Source organism: Ailuropoda melanoleuca, chromosome 4 (assembly GCF_002007445.2).
Source record: "Ailuropoda melanoleuca isolate Jingjing chromosome 4, ASM200744v2, whole genome shotgun sequence".
NCBI classification, from domain to species: domain Eukaryota; kingdom Metazoa; phylum Chordata; class Mammalia; order Carnivora; family Ursidae; genus Ailuropoda; species Ailuropoda melanoleuca.
In genome coordinates, this window is record NC_048221.1 from 91,171,954 (window position 1) to 91,194,818 (window position 22,865).

General features: G+C 37.6%; 1 protein-coding gene and 1 long non-coding RNA gene across 4 annotated transcripts in view; one reads left to right on the top strand and one right to left on the bottom strand.

Moving 5' to 3' along the window:
• LOC105240221 overlaps positions 1 to 18,857 on the top strand; it is a 57,910-nt gene extending 39,053 nt beyond the window's left edge. The window contains exons 3-6 of one of the 3 annotated variants that reach the window (XR_004624945.1): positions 9,516 to 9,587; positions 12,385 to 12,499; positions 15,556 to 16,758; positions 18,414 to 18,857. This is a non-coding gene — a long non-coding RNA (uncharacterized LOC105240221). Of the gene's footprint in view, positions 1 to 9,515; positions 9,588 to 12,384; positions 12,500 to 15,555; positions 17,206 to 18,413 lie in introns of those variants that run through there. The other 2 variants (XR_002143898.2, XR_004624946.1) reach the window with 2 other exon arrangements.
• On the bottom strand, positions 1,033 to 22,820 carry WDR92 (WD repeat domain 92). Its single transcript, XM_002925306.4, has 8 exons — positions 22,298 to 22,820; positions 14,482 to 14,582; positions 12,089 to 12,219; positions 9,471 to 9,572; positions 7,254 to 7,369; positions 6,413 to 6,547; positions 3,704 to 3,801; positions 1,033 to 1,934 (listed from the first exon to the last, which is right to left on the bottom strand). Exons 1-8 carry the CDS (start codon positions 22,478 to 22,480, stop codon positions 1,727 to 1,729), a joined length of 1,074 nt encoding a protein of 357 aa, XP_002925352.2. The 5' UTR covers positions 22,481 to 22,820; the 3' UTR covers positions 1,033 to 1,726.
• Between the last annotated feature and the right edge of the window lie 45 nt (positions 22,821 to 22,865).

The window sequence follows — 22,865 nt, forward strand, 5'->3', positions numbered from 1 at the left end:
AGACAGATCCTCCAGCCCTAAGTCCAACCCTCCATGCCTGACTGATGCTGCACGGAGCACAGAGAGGAAGTTTTGCGATGATTTGTGACATAGCAACAGACAACTGAAACAGTCCTTTGGTAAGCCAGGCAGCAATCATGACAGTTGTCACCACCGACACGTGTATACCAAAACTTGCAGAGTGTCAATTAACTGAAGACAGTAGAGTAGCATGTTTCAAAGAAAGGCTGTTATCATCAACATGTTTTATGGTAGAAAGGACAATACTGTAAGGAAAACAAGGAAAGTTGATTTAGAAGGATCAGACTCTGAATCAGGAGAAATCTGAGGCATACCATACCAAATTTATTTTATATATGTTTTCCTTTTTAAGGATGCACAAGGAAAAACATATGTCTAAGTTTGAAAGAACATCTAATGAACATTAAAGAAATGCTGAGTCATAAGAAGTGTGTATGGGCTTCAGGGACAGTGTTTTCCTTTCTCAGTGGTGGAAGATCATCTTAAAATCGGTGACACCTTAGGTTTAATGAAATGGAAGTATTTATTGTTCTTGACTTAAACCTCTCTAATTACACCACCAAATACAAGTTTTCTAAGAGAGAACTTCACACATGTTTTCTTTTTCTTTGAAAATTGGAAAAAAAACAAAAACCCAAAACCCCAGCAGGTACAGGCTCTAAGTTCAATTTAATTTTCACTTCCACAATTATGTTCACAGCAAAAATCATCTTGGGGATTTTTTAAAGGTTAATTTTCTGAATTTAATATTCCAAACTAGTGACTTTCCAAGAACCCACAAAGTCACAGGACTCTTACATATTACAAATGTTTTAGGTGGCTGTGACTCCTGAGCTGAGGAGTGAGGGACGGTAGGCTTAACAAAGTGAATGCCTCTGAGCGAAGCGAAAGATCTGGTGAGCATTAAAGAAACAAAGTGAATGAAGAGGTACTTATTAAGCATTTATAAAGCAAAGATGTGATGGTGTTGGCTTTATTGCTACTGTTAAATTAACAGAATCAAAGCATCCATAGATTTTAAAAACAAATTTATTCATAAAATATATGAAAGGATTTGACAAAAAATAAGGCTAGAAAACCCCCATAATCATATACATTTCAACATCACTTAGCAGTCAATAACCAAAAGTCTAATTTGACTCCTGTTTTTTAAGTAAAAAGAGATCATTGTAAATATTCACTTGGTAAATAATATTTTGTTTTATGAGTTATACAGCTGAAAACAGTTACCCAAATCTAGTCTGACCCTGCCATTTTGGAATTTTTATAAAGTAATATTCTTTATAGAAACTTAACTGACACTGAAATCTCTCAAAGCATATTTATGAAGGTTAATTCACAGAACTTTTAGAATTATTTTAAACCAGGTGTTATGGTAAAATATGTAACTCTGGGGATGAAGAACAAATTTAAAATACGTTTAAATATAGACAAGTATCAACTTCTTCTTAGAAATGGAGGGGAGATGAGCAGAGCTGGAGATAGTGGTGTCCCACGTGCTGCACCAAACCAGTTCCGAGTCCGGTTGCCGGAACACACCATTCGGTGTTTCACGCCCAGAGAGAGGCTAGTCTGGATGTCTGCGTCTGGGGCCTATTTTCATCAGTCAAATCCAGCTTTGTTCAGTGAGGGTCAGAGGATCCCAGGGAACATTCTAAATATTAGAAGTGTTCCTCTTAAAGGTTTCAAGTCCTAAGTCTTCAGATCAAATTTTATGGAGTTTTGTAACAATCAGTACTCTTACCATCTGATCAAATGAACTACAGATGCAGAGACCCCTTTTATCTGGACTCCAGTCCAAACTGGAAATGGGCTGGGTAGACAAGGTGACATTCTGCAGAAGGCTGACCGAGCCCGCAACTCCCATCTCTACTCCCTCAGAATCTTTCTTTGAACGCTGAACAGGGTATTCGCTGCAAACAAGACCAGAGTGGTAAGAAGAGAGATCTTAGCATTCGCCATATTGTGTTTTATACATATAGTCCAGTAACTCTATTTTTACTTCTCTGTTGATTATTGCAACTGATAAATACTTAAAGAATCTAATGTGTTTTATACAAATAAAGAGACAATAAAGAGTGTGTGTGTGTATGTGTTTCAAATACACACACAAAAAATCAGCATGTTGGGGTCCATTCACTCAAAAAACAGTTTCTGAATTAACTAGATGAGATGCTCCAGGAACTCTCGGCTGCTCAATAATAATATAATTTAATTGCATTACTACCAAGGGAGACTGGCAAATGGAAATAAAGTGAAACATCATCTTACTTAAACCAAATCTCTTTTGCTGGTATAATACTCGGACAGCGAATCTCCAAACCAATTTGAAGATCAGACTAGATATCTGCTCTGGTAAGGGTTAAAGTTCATACTGAGATCAGCTTCAATTTCCAATTATATACAAGACCCCACTTTATCCAATCACCAAAAATTCTAGCTGCAAACATGTTTGCACATCACATGGACTACAACTCTGTGTGTGGACTGCAAAGAAAACTGGAAGCAGTTCTTCAAGGAAGCAGCCTAAGGAGTTTGGTCACCAGGCAGCACCGTGACGTGCTGCTGCATGGCTTAACTAAGGACATAGGCAGAGCCTAATGGGGAGTGCAGACTGGGCTGGAAGAATCAGGGAAGGACGATGGGCAAGATACTGGGATAAGAGAAGTTACCGAATGGTCTGTCTACCAGGCATTCTCCAGAATTCTTAAAACTTTTCCTCTGCTTTTTCTTCTTAGAAACTATACATTCTTGATCTAACACATTCATTCTCAGTTTTTTGTCAGATAGATCCCTAAATACCTTAACACTTGTCAAATGTAGCCCTGTTTTTCAGCCTCCCTGATAGCTTAGGAGCTAATAAATAGACACGTATTTTGCAAATGTGAAAGTCCCAGCCATACTGAAGATGGTATTTTTCTTCTTATATCATTAATCAAACTATTTTTGAAATATCTTTCATTTGCGGGCTTGTGGTGTTAGGTTTTTTTTCTTGAGTGATGGAGAAAGAAATACCATTCACTCTCAACTTTTATCGGGCCTTTTAAATGAGCAGCTGACCTCGTACGTGCCACCTTAGGGCACTTGGGATTCAGGGTACAGCTATGGCTATAAATCAGCCAGCCCACAGCACACAGAAAGCAAACTCAATGATCAGGCTTCTCCTGGACACCCATCAGGGCCCTCAGCGCTCTTCTGGTTGTTTTGTAACAGTGGTATCTGAACGTGGGCAAGTGCATTACCAGGATCTAAAATTAAGAATTCCAACCCTTTTCCTATTCTCTAGAGGTAGTGTTCCAACGACCAGGTGGTAGTATATCACAAAAGCCTTTGGTCACATTTTTCATATCAAAAACAGAACAAAACGACAACATCAGTAAAAACCTAGAAAAACCATGATTTTAAATCTATGAAAAGAACTATTCCTAAGCTACATGGAAGACACAACTACGATAAACATATTTAGTGTGTCAAAAGAAGGTTAATATTTACTAAGTGTAAAATAAGTATATTAATTTTTTTAAAAGCTGACAAAAATAACACTTATGTAATACCATTTAATTTAAAATCCTATCAAAATGAACTAAGTCAAAGGAGGAAGAAAGACAACAAAGTTCAATCCAATCCTACTTTCCACCCACCGTAACTTAAAAAGGAGCAATGTGCACAGGGAGAGACTTACTACTTCCAGAGGTGAAGGCTGCCGGCGCCTCCAGCTGTCAGAAAGAGCTCTCTGTTCTGTGGCAGGTGTCGGACCTGCCACACAGTTGATTTATGAGCCTAGAGAGGACGAGAGCACATAACTAGTTTTTATGTTTATATGATAAACAAAGATTCCTAGAAGAGAAACACTGTAAAAAAAAAATATTTTACTACTATAATTTCAACTGTTATAAAAGTAATTAAAGTATTTCTGGCACATTTGTTTGTAGGGCCTACAGAGATTTATAGGAGTCCATCACAAATTAAGGAAAGCATCCTTTTTCTTTACTGCTTTATGAAACAAAGTTCTACTGGATTAAAAAATTGTTGTCAGGGGCGCCTGGGTGGCACAGCGGTTAAGCGTCTGCCTTCAGCTCAGGGCGTGATCCCCGCGTTACGGGATCGAGCCCCACATCAGGCTCCTCCGCTGTGAGCCTGCTTCTTCCTCTCCCACTCCCCCTGCTTGTGTTCCCTCTCTCGCTGGCTCTCTCTCTCTCTCTGTCGAATAAATAAATAATAAAATCTTTAAAAAAAAATGTTATCAGATTAAAAGTCCATGTAAGTTTATAGTACCATATAAATTATGCAAATAGATTTTACACATTTAAGTATCTCTAGCTCACTCTGAGGAAGAAGAAAAACTGAAAATGCAAAAACATATACTTCATCCTAAGGGGAAAAAAGGATACTGAATTAAAAAAAAAAGACTTTATTTTTTATAGGAGTTTCAGGTTTCCAGCAAACTGAGTGGGAACTACAAAAAGTTCCCATATACAGAATGAATTTTAACTTAAAGCTCCCAGAGCTTTATCTTTTATTTATATCATTTGACTTATCTAGTCTTCAAAATAAGAACCACAAGGACTTATAGATGGTGTTTAAAGTCATAATAAGCCAGGGTCTTTATCAGTCACAGTAAACTAAAGACAAAAATGGCAACTGGAAGGTTAACAGCTTGTTAGCACCTCGACAACAGCTAGTAAATCAGTGTTGATGGTGTAATATTCACTGCAAGGAATTTGAGAGAGAGAGATGGAGGGAGGCAGGGAGAGGGAGAGAGGGGGAAAGGAGGGAGGAAAGATGGAGGGAGGGAGGAAAGATCCTGTGCTTTGCAGAAACAATGAGACCAACTAGATCTAAGTCATTCTTAGACACTTCACATTTCAGTGAGTGATTAATCTTGGCATTTGACTTAATAGTCTTGTAAAAGGATTACCATTAGCAGATTAAAATCCCATATCTCAAAATACACCCTTTAAGTGTGTAAGAGTCCGCAAGTGACTGGGTTCAAGCTGTTAAAAGCCATTTCAATTTTGTTTCGTAGTTTAAACTTCTCTTTACTTCTGAAAGCTGATAAAAAACACAAAAAGCAAGAGGGGACATGACCTTTTAAAATATACTGGACGAGGGGCACCTGGGTGGCTCAGTCAGTTAAGTGTCTGCTTTCGGCTTGGGTCATGATCCCAGGGTGCTGGGATCGAGCCCCACGTCAGGCTCTCTGCTCAGAGAGGAGCCTGCTTCTCTCTCTCCCTCTGCCTGCTGCTCTGCCTACTTGTGCTGTCTCTCACTCTCTGTCAAATAAATAAATAAAATCTTAAAAATATATATATACTGGATGAGAAATGTGTTATAATTGTATAAGGGAAAATTTAATAAATGCTTTATGTTGTTGATACTTAACTATATTCTGAAATAACGAAGGCAAACAATATTGCAATTTATAGCTACCTTGTTAAGAATTTAGTTCATCAGGCAGTGACAGCAATTTATATTCAGTAACAATAATAATTAACAGTAATAACAAAATAAGACGAAATAGGAAGATTTGAGAAGTACTACTGAATCCACAATGGAGGGACAGAGAGCAAGACAATAAATTTTTATTTCCTGAGCAACTTATATATTTTAATCATATGGAAACTACAAATTTGTAACTGATCTTTACTTTCACATTGAAAGAAGTTCAGGGTCACATTCCCAACCCATCTCTGGGCAACGACAGGGTGTTTCAGCTTCAAATCTTATGCAGTCCCCTTACTCCAGGCTTCATCATCTTGTTTTTTTCTTTCTTTACCCAGTATTTTCCCTGTGCTCTGCTTTCTTCATCGATTTTTGATGTTGTAATACCATATGTTTCCTTCTAAGCTACCTCAAATACTTTTGGAACAAGGCAAAATATGTATAAATGTGTAAATGACTGACTGAATAAATAACTTTTTTGAACCTATTATGTGCCCATGATTGACGCTTTAAATAATTTCACTTAATATAGCAAACCAGAATATAAAATAAAATGTGATAAAATGACATCAGGTATATATGTTGATATGTTTTGAAAAGTATGTAATTAGATATTAACACAAATATTATATATTTATCAGAAAACACTAAGCTAGGTTTTATTGATCCAATTCTTAGCATCAGCTAGTTGTCTTGTGATTTTTCCTAAACTACAAAACAAGATTCTTAGCCAGCTGAGGTCTTCATTATAATCAAGAAATCTAAAACTGATAAACTTTGGGAAGTTACTCTCTGCACAGAAAAACTTGTCAAGTTCCCACAAAAATATATTAAAAATAGCTCCCTTCATATAAAGACCTGGAAGGAACCTTGGTGACTAATTCTATTTATTAGTCTAAAACAAGCTATGAACATTCCTCTTCATAAAAAACATTTCCCTCATATTTACCTTTTCTGAAACAGAAGCAAAACCTTTCGTTGGGTGCTGTGTTCTCATATCAAAAACATGAAACTTTCCTTCCAGTGATGTAGCTACCAACTTATTCATATTTATGTCTTTTCTGTCAAACTCCAAGCTACATACCTGAAATAGAAAATATGTATTATTGATGGCCTAATGATTATTATTCAGGAAGTTCTTTTAAACTAAGTAAAACAACTTTAAAATTGTCAGCTCATGTGAAAGCATTTAAATAATCATTTTATATTTTGAGAGTCAATACATCAAATACTTTTAACTGAAAAAATTTCTTCTTGGTTCATAGGATCAACAAAACCATCTTGAGTTCCCCTGTCTGGCAGATTAATTTGGAAAGCCATATAATTTTTTACTATTATTACATAATTATTTTATATAGTACAATCAAAGCTGATTTTAGAAAACAGGAAGGAACCACATGCTTCACTAAATGTATACAACTCAGGACCCAAAAATCTAAAAGTACTTGGAGGGTATCACTATTTCAGGCTTTCTAATATTAGCAGGAAAAAAGGCCTCTTACTAGCTCATTTTAATATCACACTGCATAGCCCACAGGGGTCCACAGACAGGCCACAGGGGGCTGGTAGCTCACCAGGGATTGTCATACCACATCTGAGTGTATGTTCACTTTCTGAAGAGAGAATCCATGATTTTCATTAAGTTCTCAAAGGGCTCCACAGCCCCAAAAGTTAAAAACCATTGGGAGAGGGGCTGTACAAGATGAGTTATTAGAGGCACTCTCCTTCTGAAGTAGTTCAGAGGTGGACAACAACATGCTCAAACTATAAAGAACCCAAATGTACATTACCCCATTTTTTATGTTTGTCTCCCACCGTAGTGACATATTTCTGAGATCAAACAGTTTGATATCCCCATTGTCATAGCCAGCACAAACAACACGTTCCTCTTGATTATAAGCATTGCCTGGAAATCAAGATACATTGCAGATCTTTATAAATGCTCATTTAAAGGCTGCTAAAATAATGTTACAAAACTACACATACAACTTGTACCAAATAAGACCCCCCCCAAAAAAAAAAATCACACTAGGCAGAATCCCGTTTTGCCAATCCCGACAGGACATCAAGACTGTTAAACTGGTAATCTAATATTGTTTTTTTAAAAAAAAGCTCATTTGCTGAGATTCTCTTCTGAAGGGGTAAGTGAAAGTGTTCACTGGCGTCTAAGTTCAAAGCACATGTTCTTTCTCTACCATATCTGCAAACTAGCAAGTCAATGACAGTTCAAACATAGCAGGGTTTGGTAGAATACATACAGCTATGCTTCTATTGCTTTCTTTGTCAGTAACTACGTTTGAATGCGAATAAAAACTACCTTAAAACTCATTTATTTTGCAAAATGTTGTCTGGCGTTATCTCACCTTTGCAAGGAAATCTGAAATAAGTTGTAACACACTGATATATTTTTCGTTGTATGAATGATCACACCTGCAGTAAGTTTATAATCTACAGTTCACCTCATCCTGCTTGGATCCGGGGATGTTTCCTGGAGTACCTCTGACACTCATCTCTCCCCACTACACACTACCAATCTGATCTTCTTAAAGCTCTGGTCACATCTCATCCCCACAAAAACCTTCAAGGTTTGACACTGCCTCCACACTGTCTAAACACTTCTGACTTCTTTAAGGCTCCTCCTTATGCTTGACATTTCCTCCCAATTTCAGTGGTTCAAATCCTATATATCCTTGGTCTGAGGTCCAAATGTTCTTCCTCCATAGCCATCTCTCCCTCAAGATTCCTTCTATATTTATCCACACCTCTTGTGACCTTTTATCACTCCTATCCTGTACTATAATTACTGTATACATCATGCCCTTTTTACTAAACTAGAAGCTTCTTAAGGCGAGACTAGGAATCTCTCTCACCTTTGCATGCCCACAGTATTCTGGACATACCTGACATTCATAGAAGAGTCAAATCAATGGGTTGTTTTTCAAACTTAATGTCCCAAATTTAAAACTGCACTTATGTCCTCTAGATCAAAGATGGAAGGCATTAATGGACCCACAGGTAATTACTTTTAAATTATTATATCAAATTTTAGATGATGATTCTAAATACAAATCCTGAAATTTCTCCCCAAAGTGTACATGTGCTAAATTTATATATTATTGGTCATAACATACAAACACAGTAATTCCCATACAAGAACTTGTTTTTTTTTAATTGGAAACCTAAAACTTTCCTCTGATTAAATAATAGTGCAATTTTTAAAAACTATGAAAGTTAAACAGTTCATGTATACTGTTAAATCACACTTTTAATGTCTGCTATCTACACAGGATTATACTAAGAAAAAGAAGAAAGAACATACAGGTTTCAAACTAAGTATGACCCATATCCTTTACTAGCAAAAATTATTTTAATTATGGTTCTCAGTAAGAGATACTAGGGCATACATCAATTAGTCCTCAAAGTCAATATTCATTTTAAGTATAGTAACAGAAGAACAGTTATCAAATTATAACAAATAATTCTATAATGGCATAACTATGTTCTAGAAAATAAACATCCTCTGTGTAGGGTATAATGTAAGATTTGTTAGGTCACCTTTGAGCATTTGAGACTCTGCTTTGCTCCATTAATGGCATTTGGTTCTAAACTAGGTCAACATTATCTAGTTAAACAGAAGTATATACTAGTACCAAATATTTTTGAGCACTTAATAATTTAAGCACAATTCTAAGTACTTAACATGCATCAATTCATTGAATCCTCATAATGCTATTAGGTAAATTCTATTATTAGTTCCACTTTATAAATGAAGAAACTAAGGAACAGAGAAGCTTGGTAAATTGCCCACTTCATCCAGCCAATTAGTAACAAAGTGAGGATTCAAACCTAGGCCCCAGAGGCTGACATTGACCACCATCTCTATTTGCCTCAATAAACTATCAGAATAATCCACAAAACAGACTGTAATGAGACTATTGGGAATTTCTTGAAGCACTGTGCTTTTTTACCATCTGATACCTCAAATGCAAGGTTCTTCAATAATTTACCAAATGCCACAGTCCAACAGTCTCTCTTGTTTTCTCCTTGTACAGGTTCCATATTAGCAACGGGATCATCTTTTTGTCTTGGGTCCCACACCTTCACAGTTCCTGTTGTGCGTACAAGTGAGTTAGCAAAATTCAATAGTGATTGATGACGTTTTTTTCCTGCATTCTCTTCCCATGACTTCCTGTGTTTATGGCCGTATTATAGATAATATAACACTTGAAAAATATTCACATATTTCTGACTTCTACTTGGGCAAGGTGTATTTAATATCAGAGATATAACCCATATGTTACTGTTGGACCTGATTTCCAAGTTAATAGATACACAGAAAAGCCAACAACTGTTCCAAAGTTATCAACAAGGTATGAGTGACAAGGGACATACAAATGTTATTCATTGAGATCATGTCTTTCTTTGAGCCTAAACCTAATACACTATTTATTTAGAATAATATTAGTGTCATTTTAATTTTTTTCCATACTACCCATATAATCATTGGCATTTTTCTTATACAGATGTACAAACTCTAATTTTTACATTTATGATTTCTTATATGGGGTTTCAGAATACTATCTCACATACAATTAAGTTTAATTTCCCTGTGGCAATAGAGATGAGGGAAATATTAAATAAAATTAACACATATTTCTTCTCAATGCTTTTCCTTTTAATGCGAATTGCAGGACTACTAACTAATGAGAAATACACTGCCTATGAGAAATACAAATGCATTTAATAAAATGGCTAAAAGGCAAGTACTTAAGAGAGAACACGAAAAGGGCAAAAAATCCTTAAAAGAGATAATAAACTCAGGAAAAGGGGACATATTCCACTAGATTTATCTCCAAAGATAAAATAAAGTTGGTCATTAAAAAGGCTACTTTAAGGAGAAAAAAAATTCCCAAAAATGTGACAAGAGGTTATTATATTACTCTAGAGGGTTCATACAAATTGATAAGATTCATATGAAATTTGCAATAGTTAAATGAGCAAAGAACATAAACAGACGATCCACAAAGCAAAACTGATAAACAAATACAGAAAGAAGTTAACACAAATTGGAATGGACTACTATTTTTATCTATAAAATTAGGGGAAAAAAGGAAAATCAATGCTGGTAGGATAGAATGGAAAGCCACCTCATCTGTTGTAGCTCAAAATGTTCATGGGTACTTTGGAAAGTCTGATAATAAATTTTAAAAATCATAAAATATGCTTATTCTAAAAAAGTTATATACAGACGATACTCATTCCTTCATTATTTTAAAGTCACTCTCCCAAAAACAATAAACAAAAACTTAAAGCAAACTGAATGCTTATTAACAAAGACATGGTTAAGGACACCTGTGATACCTCCATAGGATAGACTATTATATAGTCATTAAAATGATAATGATGGAAACAGCAACATTCGCGTATGACAAAACTCAAAATAAAAAAAGACAAAAATCATATCCACCCTGACAACTATAGAAAATTATATATAAGACTGGAAAGGAAAACAAATCTAAGGGTTATGCTACTATAGTAGATGGAATGCTATTTTTCCTTCCATATTTCATATTGCTTTTATGATTTTTTTAAGACTTTATTTATTTATTGGACAGAGAGAGACACAGCGAGAGAAGGAACACAAGCAGGGGGAGTGGGAGAGGAAGAAGCAGGCTTCCCACTGAGCAGGGAGCCTGATGCGGGGCTCGATCCCAGGACCCTGGGATCATGACTGAGCCACCCAGGCACCCCACTTTTATGATTTAAAAGGAATAACTGATTCTAAAACACAGACACTCGAATAACTATTAGAAAAATATGTCTCACTTTTCTTTTAAAACAATTTCCTCATGATCTTGAGCAGCCATTAAAAATTAGCCAAACCCACTACGGTACCAAATTTTTTATGTACCCATCATGAAACTACACGTTCTAACTCCTTTTACAGTCATTCAGAGCATCTTTGAACACCAATAGACCTGTTCCTTGAGTCACCACAGGGCAGAAAAGTAGAGCTAGTGCCCTTGGATCTTTCTACAATGCTCAGTGGAAGGATCACAAAACTTCGATGTTCAACCAGCTGTCAACATGACAATTTTCACAAGTACAATTTCTGTTTTTTAAAAAAAGAAAAAGAGGGGTCCCTGGGTGGCTCAGTCAGTTAAGCGTCCGACTCTTGATTTCGGCTCAGGTCATATCTCAGAGTCATGAGACTGAGCCCTGTGTTGGGCTCTGCACTGGGCATGGAGTCTGCTTAGGATTCTCCCTCTCTTTCCCTCTGCCCCTCCCCCCCCAAAATGTGAAAAGCTGCCACCCACCTTGTATTGTCAGCTGCCTCAAAAACCTGTAAAGAAATTGTAAGTCTTTCAAAGTTCATAGGAAACTGTGGTTGTTAGTAGTTGAACTAGCTCAAACTAAAATAGTAAGTCCTATGCCCCTATCTCAAAACACCCAAAAGACTGAGGCAATTGGGGGATAAGCAATTAAACTTGCCTTTCAAAAAAGTACAGTTAGGTTTAGGACTCATGGCTACTGAAGAGGATATCCACAAGAGAAGACATATTGTTGCACAAAGATTCATTTAAAGAAAAAAATTTTTTGAAATACATAGAATACTTTAACTTACCATCTCGGCTGCCAGTCACAATTTCTGGTGCGCCTTCCCCGATTCCCAGTCCACCTACACCATCTATGGTATTTATAATTTCTTTATGGCCCTTTACAGAATATACTGGGATCTCTGGAGCTTCCAAATTCCTAGACAACAGAACACAGCTTCTTACTTACTCCACGTGTCTCAAACATTTAGTCCACTACTGAAATTTAAGAATGCATACCTTATTTAGATTTTTGTTCAAAAATAAGGGTTTTGCTATGAAGGTAATATATACATTGACTTCCAGTATTTTCTCTTCACTTTAGCTTCTTTCAAGCCCTCAATGAGAACTGTCATCATTCAACTTGGAACTCTATGTCCTGAGCCCACTTAGTGAATCTTGGAGATAATCCATATAGGACCTCTGCCATGACTTACCAGGTGAGTGTGCTAATAAATGCAGATTTCTGGGCTCCTCCCCAGATATAATGGATGAGGAGCCCCAAATCTGCTGACACTTTGGTTCACTGCAGTCTAATGATCACTATTTTAAACACAGAGTAAATTCAAAGTAATTCAGAAGGTTTTTCCAAAATAGGCCTTGGTAGTATAATCTTGAGATCTTTTGGAAGGATAAAATATGAGTAGTGTTTACTTTGCATATGTTTCTTCCTTTATAATGTATTATTTTCTCACTAAATTCCATACTATTTTCATCTCGTTACATATTTTTCAGTGTATCATCATGCTGGTCACAATTAACGTAAGTTTGTCTAAATCTAGGTTAGTTAAGAGAAAGGAATGCAGGAAAGGACCCACTACTATGAGTATCTGAGTCTCCCATGGTAGAATGATGAATGGCTCAAGTAGGTTATGTTAGTATACCCCTTCTCCTGCCTCCCTTTTTTCTACTGGGGCTTCTAAATCACATTTAACAGGTCAGTTTTTGATAACCTACACTTTAAAAAAATATGAATGTAGCTATTCATGAAATGTAATCCCAACTTGTTACTAGGCTGAGTTTTATTAGTAAAATCTCCCTGATCAAAATTTCGGATAGCTCAACCTAGTTAAAAGACAATGTTTGTGAAAGAATCACGACTAAACAGGGATGAAATTCTACTTAAAAGAACTGTTTTACTGTTTTTACAGACTTTAAAACACTGCTTTTTATAATATGAAATTGTAAGACTTAACAATGACAGTAATACCTGTAACTATACGAGGAAACTCTATTAGGAAGACAGTCAACAGTGTCATTTTTTTGCATACTCTTATACTGACATAAGTTATTTTTAAAAATAACAATCAGATTGGTCTCTCCTGATTTCTTTGAAAATATATGACACAGTTATGTAAGAACTGATGCATTCTAATAAATGCACACTTAAGCATTAAGCAGTTAAAGCAAAGGGAAGTTAAAATAGCTTCATTCTGTTTTATATTTTGATTCTAAGATAAGTATGTCAGAGTAATTCAATTGCAAAGCAGCAGATACTAAGTGAGAATCAAGAAAGGTCACCTTGGAAAACATGAGGCAGAGAAGACAGTTTCTTTCTAGAACATTACTATATACTTTAAATAATTAAAATAAGAGATATTCTTGAAAAGTAATTAAGGAGGAATATCAATTCCTGCAACTTAAATACAAGGAAATAACTCTAGGTAGAACATGAAAATTGCAAACATTTGGCATAATTATGTTTTGTTCATTCATAACAGGTTTATATTGATTTGCTCAACAGATGTGTTCCTAAAAAGTTGTGCTTAATGTTAGCTAAAGTATTAAAAAACAATTTTAGGGGCGCCTGGGTGGCACAGCGGTTAAGCGTCTGCCTTCGGCTCAGGGCGTGATCCCGGCGTTATGGGATCGAGCCCCACATCAGGCTCCTCCGCTATGAGCCTGCTTCTTCCTCTCCCACTCCCCCTGCTTGTGTTCCCTCTCTTGCTGGCTGTGTCTATCTCTGTCAAATAAATAAATAAAATCTTAAAAAAAAAAAAAATTTTAATGAATTGAGAGTTCTACATTAAAAAATTAAAACAAAAACTCAGTATATCATTCTGTAATGCCAATTCCAATTGTCTTGTTGATATGTTAACAATATTGAACTTTCCTGTGTTACACACGTGGGGAAGAGCCCTTTATGTACACATATAAAGTATTAAATGCTAACGCGAAACAGCAGATGTGGAAATAAATACTGGTAACATTCAAAATATCTAAAGAAAAACAGTATTTTTAAAGGGATTTTGAATATGAAACCTAGAAATGTGTATTAAAAGACAATTCTTGCATTTTTATAAATAGTTAAAATCAAACAAGAAACATTTTAAAATTAGAATTCTCCCTTTCAGAGGAAGAGCAACAAGACTATCAAAGAAATGGCCTACCTCATGCCTTAATATTGATTAAATAATCTTACCATATATGAAGGTTTCCAGCAAAATCTCCAGTAGCTAAATATCTCTGCTGTAAAGATGTTGCACCAAATGTTCCACATTTAATGGGTTTGGCCTTTTCAATCTTGACAGAAGGGAGGGAGAGAGGATACATTATTTATGTAAGCAGCTATTTATAATTCATGATATTTATGGCTCTATTATGGGACTTAAATAAGACACATAATATAAAAAGCAATTAGAACATTTTCTGATCAAAATTATCATGCGTTTCCTCTAGTCACTTTCTTATAGTTTAAAAGTATGTAACTGTCAAAGAGAATGAGCTTTAATTTTGCCTTTCCTCTCATCTCACTAATGAGACATTCAAATTCTGACAAGTATACCATCTCCATTGGTTTGCAAATATGAAAATTTCAGCATTTAATGTGCTGTTCTTCTTTAAATGAGAACATAATGAAGATATTATTCTTTCCAGATGGCTACAGGAACAAAAATGTTTATGTGTCTCTTAAGAGTTTTCCCCGCAGAACCCTATAAACTGAAAATGTTTATGTCCCTATTCTCCCTGGGACCTTATCAATGCATAGAGATTTGTCTACATACGAGTACCAAAGGCACTGCTATTGGTATGGATTAGCCAATATTTCAACATTCCTTTAAAAAGCAACTGCTCCCGGTATTGCATATAATCACATTAGTAAAACAACTACACACCGATGTACTATTTAAGTGATGTGGCTTATGGAAATCATGTATAGACTATCACCAAAAGGATCCTTAGAAATGATATCATATGATACCCTCCTGCCACAGGCAAAGAGCTTGAAGCATACAGCTTTTTACATTTGCCCAACTCAGGCATTAAGCATTTTTAATGAGTTCCTACTAAAGGCAAATCAACAAACTAGGCAGAATAGGATACAAACATGAAGGAGACTGGCCGTGCCCTCAAGGAGTTTACAATCAAAATATCAGTTGCTCTCTGACTCCTCCCACACATACACATGCATTATGCTACTCTCCTCTACTCCCACACCTCTGTGGGGCCTCCACTGATCTCCTTTTACTTCCTGATGCTTCCCATTTCTCTGCAGCCCCTGCCCACCCTGACCCCACCTGCCTAGGCCACGGAAGTCCCTCCTGGAGTCTGCTGCTGCCTTCAACCCTGGGAACTCTGGGCAATGTGGAATCGGATGAGGCCGCTACCTGATGCCTGCCAACAGCATACTCTAGCCCTCTATTCTCCCATTTACTGTAGGCCTCAACAGGGCAAAACTATTCCTCTTCCTTAATCTCTTATAAACTGTAAGTTCTGTGTGTATAAAAGTAATATGTGTTCCCTATAAAAATTCAAACAAAACAAAAAACTGAACATCAAAAAGTGAGTTTCCCTTTGATGCTCCCCAGTAATCCCCATCCTTCTAGACCTTTTTCTACACATTTACAAGCATATATAAGGTTTGCTTTAATACAAGGAGGCCCATAATATATTTTCCTTTGACTTTTTTTTTTTTTTGACGTAACAATATTCTGGATATACTTTTTTCTCTCCACAGAGTTCTCCAGTTTCTAGGGGATTTCTTCTTGTAACCTTTCAGCTCCTGGGCCAATCTTCATCCCTCCTACTAGGTTTAGCCTGTTTCATATAATTTAAAAAATAATTTCCCCGACACTTCCAATGTTTGGCTGGGCACTTCCATATGGAGTACACATAGCAATTTTCAAAGAAAAAGGAAATAAAATTCACTTCACACAAACTATAACTAAACTTCTCTTTCATGAGTCAAAAGATATTATATAGTACAGAACTTTGGAAACTCCCAACCTGTTGAGTCTTCTCACTGTTTGGGATCCGGAAAAATTAACAGTTACTATGTAGCCAGTTCTACAAAAAAGCATTCATAGCCTCCTTGGAACTGCCCAGTAATCAAAAGCAGCCATCTGTAATAACATCGTTCCAAAAGACCACATTGATGAGAAGCACAAAATCACAGAATCATTTTTTTCTTTGCAATGCATATGGGGTCCGAGATAGTTCAGTTATTCAGAAAACTGTTATTCATTTTAGTTATTTTTTCAATTTTATAAGAGTCATCTTATAACGCAGAAACACCAAGAATCAAAATTTTGTCAATTTAACAAAGTAGTTTCCAACAACAGATCACTTATGCCAACTGATGAAATAGACACCAACTCCTTCCTCCGTTTGTCTCGCACTGGGCCTGGGTGTGCCAAGCAAGAGGTCACCAGGCATAGCTCCCACGGTCAGAGGTACAGGGTGAAGATGGGCCTCTCAGGTAAGCAGCAGGATGGACAGGAATACGGTTCCAGAGAGTCAGAGGGTTAGGAGCTGTGGGGAGGGTGCAGCACGTATTCATTTAACTCTCTAAGAAAATTCTTCTGAGACCTGGGAAGAGCGGTCTCCCCTTTTCTCCTCTTCTACCACCTAAAGCACTCCACTTCCCACAATTCCACTATCCCCTGAGGTCTCTGATGGGGTATCTCTTCTTCCTAAGCAACAGAAGAGTTTTACCATAAAAGCTAACCTCTATTTTTCAGTCCCTATAGTACATAGTTCTTTGAAGATTTTACTGCTGGTAATAAAAAACTGGGAAGCAAAAACTTTCCTCCCTATGTGATTTCTTTATGTAACTTTCACCATTTAACCCTTTGGAGCAGAGAATCTAAAACCATGCTCCTGGAACACACTGATCTTCCGGTACCGAAATAAATTTACACACTCACACACACACACTTCCCTTGTATAAATTTACACATGCGTGCACATGCACACACAAGCTTAAAACAGCTAATGGATATGTTTTTCTCAAACTTAAGTTTTCTTGGATACTTTTTTAGCTTGCCTGTTAGAAAATATTAGCAAATGTACACCAGTAAGAAAACCTAAAAATGAAGATTTAAAAATTTATGTATGGTTACTTGATGCGATATAAAGACCACAGTATGATAATGTAGCCAGATTTTTCTACTGGAAAACCCCTTCTTTGTGTAGAATTGGAACTGACTATACCCATGTTTTACGGAGTTCCAAAAACAGGACCACAATGTCCAGCCATTCTGGCACCTGAACACATCTAAGAATCCCTACCTTAAAAGGAAGAAACCAAACTGAGAACCGCTCTATTACAATAGATCCTATACTAGATATTTTCACATTTGTCATTACACAAATTCTGAAAGTCAGTCTTTATTGAAATATAATGGAATGAAATAAAATGCATCTACATTTAGAGGCACAGATTCACAGGAGTGGCACCAAGGCCCACGGTAGACAAAATGTACAAAGCTCTTTGAAATCTGGCCTTGATTCTCTGACCTTATTTCCTGCTTCTCTCCTCTCTACTACACTCCAGCCACATCTGTAGCTTTCTTTTTTGCTCTTCAGACACAACAAAGTCATTTCTACCGCAGGACATTTGCATTTACTATTACCACTGCCTGAACTGCTCTTCCCTCAGATCATGTCTTCCTTCTAATTCAGATTTCAGTTTAAATGTCACTTCCTTTAAGAGGCTTTCCCTGCTCCTCCAATCTGAAGTGGAATCCCCAAATCACTATCACTCACCCTGTTTAACCTTCTTTATTGCATTTACCAATAAAATTATTTTATTTATTCAATTCTCTATCCCCATCCTTTCTAGAATGAGTACCACGAGAATGGGGCCTTGCCCCACCTTGTAGGGGCTCAACATTCGTTGAATCAAAGTATAAATGAATATCTATTAACCTCTCATTCCTACTGCTAGAGAGAAAGAAACCATTGTTGGAGTCCACATTCTCATTTCTCCCACGTTTTCACATGACACACCATATAGTTTCTGGTGTCATTTATATGCAGTGATGAAAACAGCATCCATATATTGAACACATATATCAGATACTGTTCTAGATGTTCTTCCAGACTAAGCCATCCCTTTTCTTTCTATAACAGCAAGCGAAGTATGTGAAACACTGCTTTCCAGATGAGGAAACAGGTTCAGAGGACTGGGCTCAACGTCCCTGGAGCCAGGGAGACTCCAAGCTCTTTATACTAAACGAGGCTGCCCCCAGACCTACATGTAAATCAGTTAAATAAAGTTTATTATGTAACCCCCATTCTATAAAACTGACAGTCATTAGAAGTACCAAAGAAATGTTCCACCCTTGAAATGGATTGGTGAGGGAAATGGTATAGTCACAAACTGAACCTACTTTCAGATTTGTGTCCTTTGGTTTTTACCTTCATTCATGTCTTTACAAGATGTAAATATATGGTATTTATGCTTCCCTCGCGTTCTTTTTTTCTCCTTATACCAAAGAAAAATAAAGAGATTTATAGGTACTAGTAGTCTGTTGTGCAAGAGTCAAATCCAACTCAAAATATGAAAACATTAAAAAAACTCAAATGTACAAACACCTTATCATCTGCCTGACAGTGAGGATTGCAGTTTGCTGAGAAGGGCTGAGCTCTGCTGGCAAATGGACTTACAGAAGCAGGGGCATTTTCTCTTTCTAAGATATTCATGAAAATCATAACAGCTTTAAGAAGGGGCACTGGAGTGAAGCCAATTTTTTATAGTTAATAAAAAGGCTCCCTCCCTGCCTCTGTTAAATATTTTACCTTTAAAAAAAAAGATTTAAAAGAATCCAGGGGTTACTTAAATTTTTGTTAGGAAACAAACAAAACAAAAAACCTGGCTAAAAAGATTTTACAACATGTGTTCCACAAAGAAAACTGGTATGTATTAATAACTTTTGCTGTATGACAAATCATAGATGGTCATTTTTGACCTAGCTGTTGGTTCTCTTTGCTACAATAAATGAACATGATTAAGGAAGCCCATGATAGATAATCCTCATGAGAGCTATTTTTTCTTCTGTCTGTGGGTGGGTCTAGTACAGCTTGTCAGTATTTCCTCCTCCACATCCTGGCACTACTTTGATTAACATTAAAAGGGTTAGTCAACCCAATGGTAACAAGCAGTGAACTCAGTGGCACAGGGGCTAAAAAAGTGGAACTTTATTAGCTTATTATTAATTTTTACAGTATAAACATCCACAACTATGATTCCATTTTTCAGGGTCACCCCTAGTCCTTTGTGCCAATTAGAGAAAGGCTGCCCTTTATAGGATGAGGAAGTCTCACACTTGTAAAGTCTGATCAGAAAGAGAGATTTCAGCTTTGCCTTGAACCCTGCAACCCTGTGTGTGGTGGAGAAAACTGCTCAACTGTACATGAAGGCCCTCACTCCCTATCTGTCCTTAGCAACAAGAGAAGGCAGCCATTGGCTTCCTTCACACATTTTTACCTTGGATGCATGGGCTTTGGAACACATGACCTCAGGTGGTTTCACAATGAAGAATCAAGTATTTCAATAATTCATCCGGCCCAATGGTAGTCAACACTGGTGCTTGTTAGAATCACCTAGTTGAAGTTTTAAAAATACTGATATCCAGGCCTCACTCTAGTGTAGATCCAAGCCTCCCACCACATCAGAATTCCTTAAGGTGGGACCAACGCGTGAATATTTTAAAACACACACACACCAACAATAACAATGAAAACAACAACAGCAACAGAACATACTCAGCTGATCCCGATGCACAGTTAAGGGTAGAGAATCATAGAGCCTGTATTAAACCTATAGCCGTTTCCACTGCACCATCACGGCCAAATGCAATCTAAGTTCTTAAAAGTGTTTTTGCATTAGTTTTATCCTCTCTTTAGACAGGAGGCTCTTTAGAAAAAGGGATTCATCTTTCAAGTACCTTTGGTCCGTCTTTAACGTAGTATCTTGTAATAGTAGGTTGCCAATAGAGACAAAGGGACTACTTCACTTTGTGAAACGAGTGTGTTCCTGAAATGTACACAAATTATATTTTATTTTAAAAAAGTACCAAGTCTGTAAGTGCTCTCTGGTGAAATCTGATGGTATCTGGTATTTGTTCCTAGTACTTACCTGTAAGTTTCTGTCTGCTATTCCAATGTTTCCCATTTGTTCAAACCCTGATGCCAGTAGATTAATGATCAATAAACCAATATTTAAATTTCCCAATTTACATCCTTTTACAGATATACATTCACTCATTCTTTTAACAAACAATTTATTGAGTGGCTGAACCTTACAAACCACACTAATGAAAGACACTCTCCTTACTCTCCAGGAGCTTACAATCTAATTAGAGATAAATGGGACACAATTATATATTTCAGCAGCGGATAATAAATACAAAAGAAATGCAGTGTAGAGAAGTTTGTGTGGGGATCAGAAAGGGATTTCCTAAATCAAATAATCTGAACTGGACTGTAAAATATCAACAGGTACCTGGCGGCTCACTGGTGAGCAACAGAAGGCAAGGTGGAAAAGAATCACCCATGTTTAGAAACTCTGAGTACCTGGCTAGAAAAGACAAACTGAACAAGAAAACTGGCACTCATAGAAATTTAAAGTGAGATGAGATCTCAGGCTTGCCTATCAAAATTGTATTCATCCTTTATCTACAAGTTTAATGCCTATCTCATCCATGCAGACTCCCTCCAGAGTTTTTAATCTCGATTTCTCAGCCTTCCCTGTAGTCTATTACAACCCTAAATACTTATGACTGATCACCCAAAATCAACGCATTTTAAAAACAACTGCAAGAATGTTAGTTAACATCATTACTCTCTAATTCTTTCACTAACGATCTTCACTAAACTTGTGAACTTGATCTTGCCACACCCAGCTAAAAGTCTTTCAGTGATGTGCCATTTTAAAAAGGAATAGATCCTTTGGGCCTGGGGGCCCCGGCTATTTTGGGCACGTGAATCCTTGGGGGCAGCGGGAAGCGGGACAATAAAGGTGTAAACACAGAAAAAAAAAAAAAAAAAGGAGTAGATCTTTAAATGACCTACAGATCTTGCAAAGTCCGCTCCCCTCCCTGAGCTTCCACTGACGCTGTTTCCTCTGGAAACCTCCTCCTCTACTCCTAGCTTAGCCTAGTTACCTCCACTCATCCCAAATCTGTTTTATTCTCAGAGAACCATATTCCTTTATGTTAGAGAATTCATCTCGGTTTGTATTTATGCATCGTTGGTGTGATTATCTGATTCTCTCTCCCACTAGAAAATAAACTCCATGAGACTGGAGACATTGTTATTCACATGCCTGAGATTACTAGGCAATCAACTGATAACTTGTTGAAAGAAAAAATGACTAAGGGGCGCCGGGGTGGCTCAGTCGGTTAGGCGGCTGCCTTTGGCTCAGGTCCCGATCCCAGAGTCATCAGATCGAGTCCTGCACCCGGCTCTGTGCTCCACCGAGAGCCTGCTTCTCCCTCTGCCCCTACCTCTCTCTCTCTCTCATGAATAAAGAAAATATTTAAAAAAATAAAGAATAAATGGTTAGCCTCCTCCAATTACAGTGCAGGTATCCCGATGCCTGCCTTGTCTCTGCCTGTACGAAAGACCATTTTACTATTGCTAGGCCTATTAAAGCGACTCTCCACAAACAACTGCGCACTACCTAGAAGAACCTCGAATCTAGATACGAAGTTTTAATGTCACTTCCCAGAGACCTCGCGCTGGACTGCAAGGGTGGCTGCAGGAAGGGGCCAGCAGGGAACAGATAAACTGGCCAGCCGAGAATTCAGGACTCGAACCAAAGTGTTTTACGTCGGAAGTATTCCTCAATCTGCGATCACCTTCGATGGTTCCACGCAGCTAGAGCTGCGCTTTGGCGGACGCTGGACGAAGGCTGGGGCAAAAAGAAATGCAAACTCTCCCACCCCCGAATCCGCACTCGCCCCCTCACCAACGGCAGATCCTGGAACTGGGCAGTCTCGCCCGGCACCCACCTCCCGAAGCAGCTTTAGGTCTCCGTGCTGGATCTCGTACAGTTGAATAACGCCGGTGCCCCGTGCGAAGTTGCCCATGGTCACAAACTTGGCGCTGCAGGGCACCCATTTACAGTCAAATACCGTGTAGTTGAGGCCCTTCTGGATATGGGCGATGATCTGAGGCTTCTCGAAGGCCGACATGGTCCACCCAATTTCCTCTCCACCAACCAGCACACCCAATGCCTGACAAAACACTAACCGGGAAACCAGACTCCAAACATTAACGACAGTTTCCCCCTCCCACTTGCCGTAGTCGCCCCCTGCCCCTGGCGAGTTGAATTTAGTTGTCTCAGATAAAGCCCGATGCCCTACTGAATCACGCAAGATTTTTCTTTACTAACAGCAAAAATTCGCTCTCGTCTTTACCTACTGCTTTTCGTACATACACATATTGTTGATGGCAATTGCTTCGGCTGTGAGTGGCGGAGCCAGAGAGGCACCATAGGAATCAGGCGTATTTTCGGATGTCCTCCCCTTCCCAGCAAACACAAAATCCCCCTTCAGGTCCCCAGGGTGGGACTTCTTA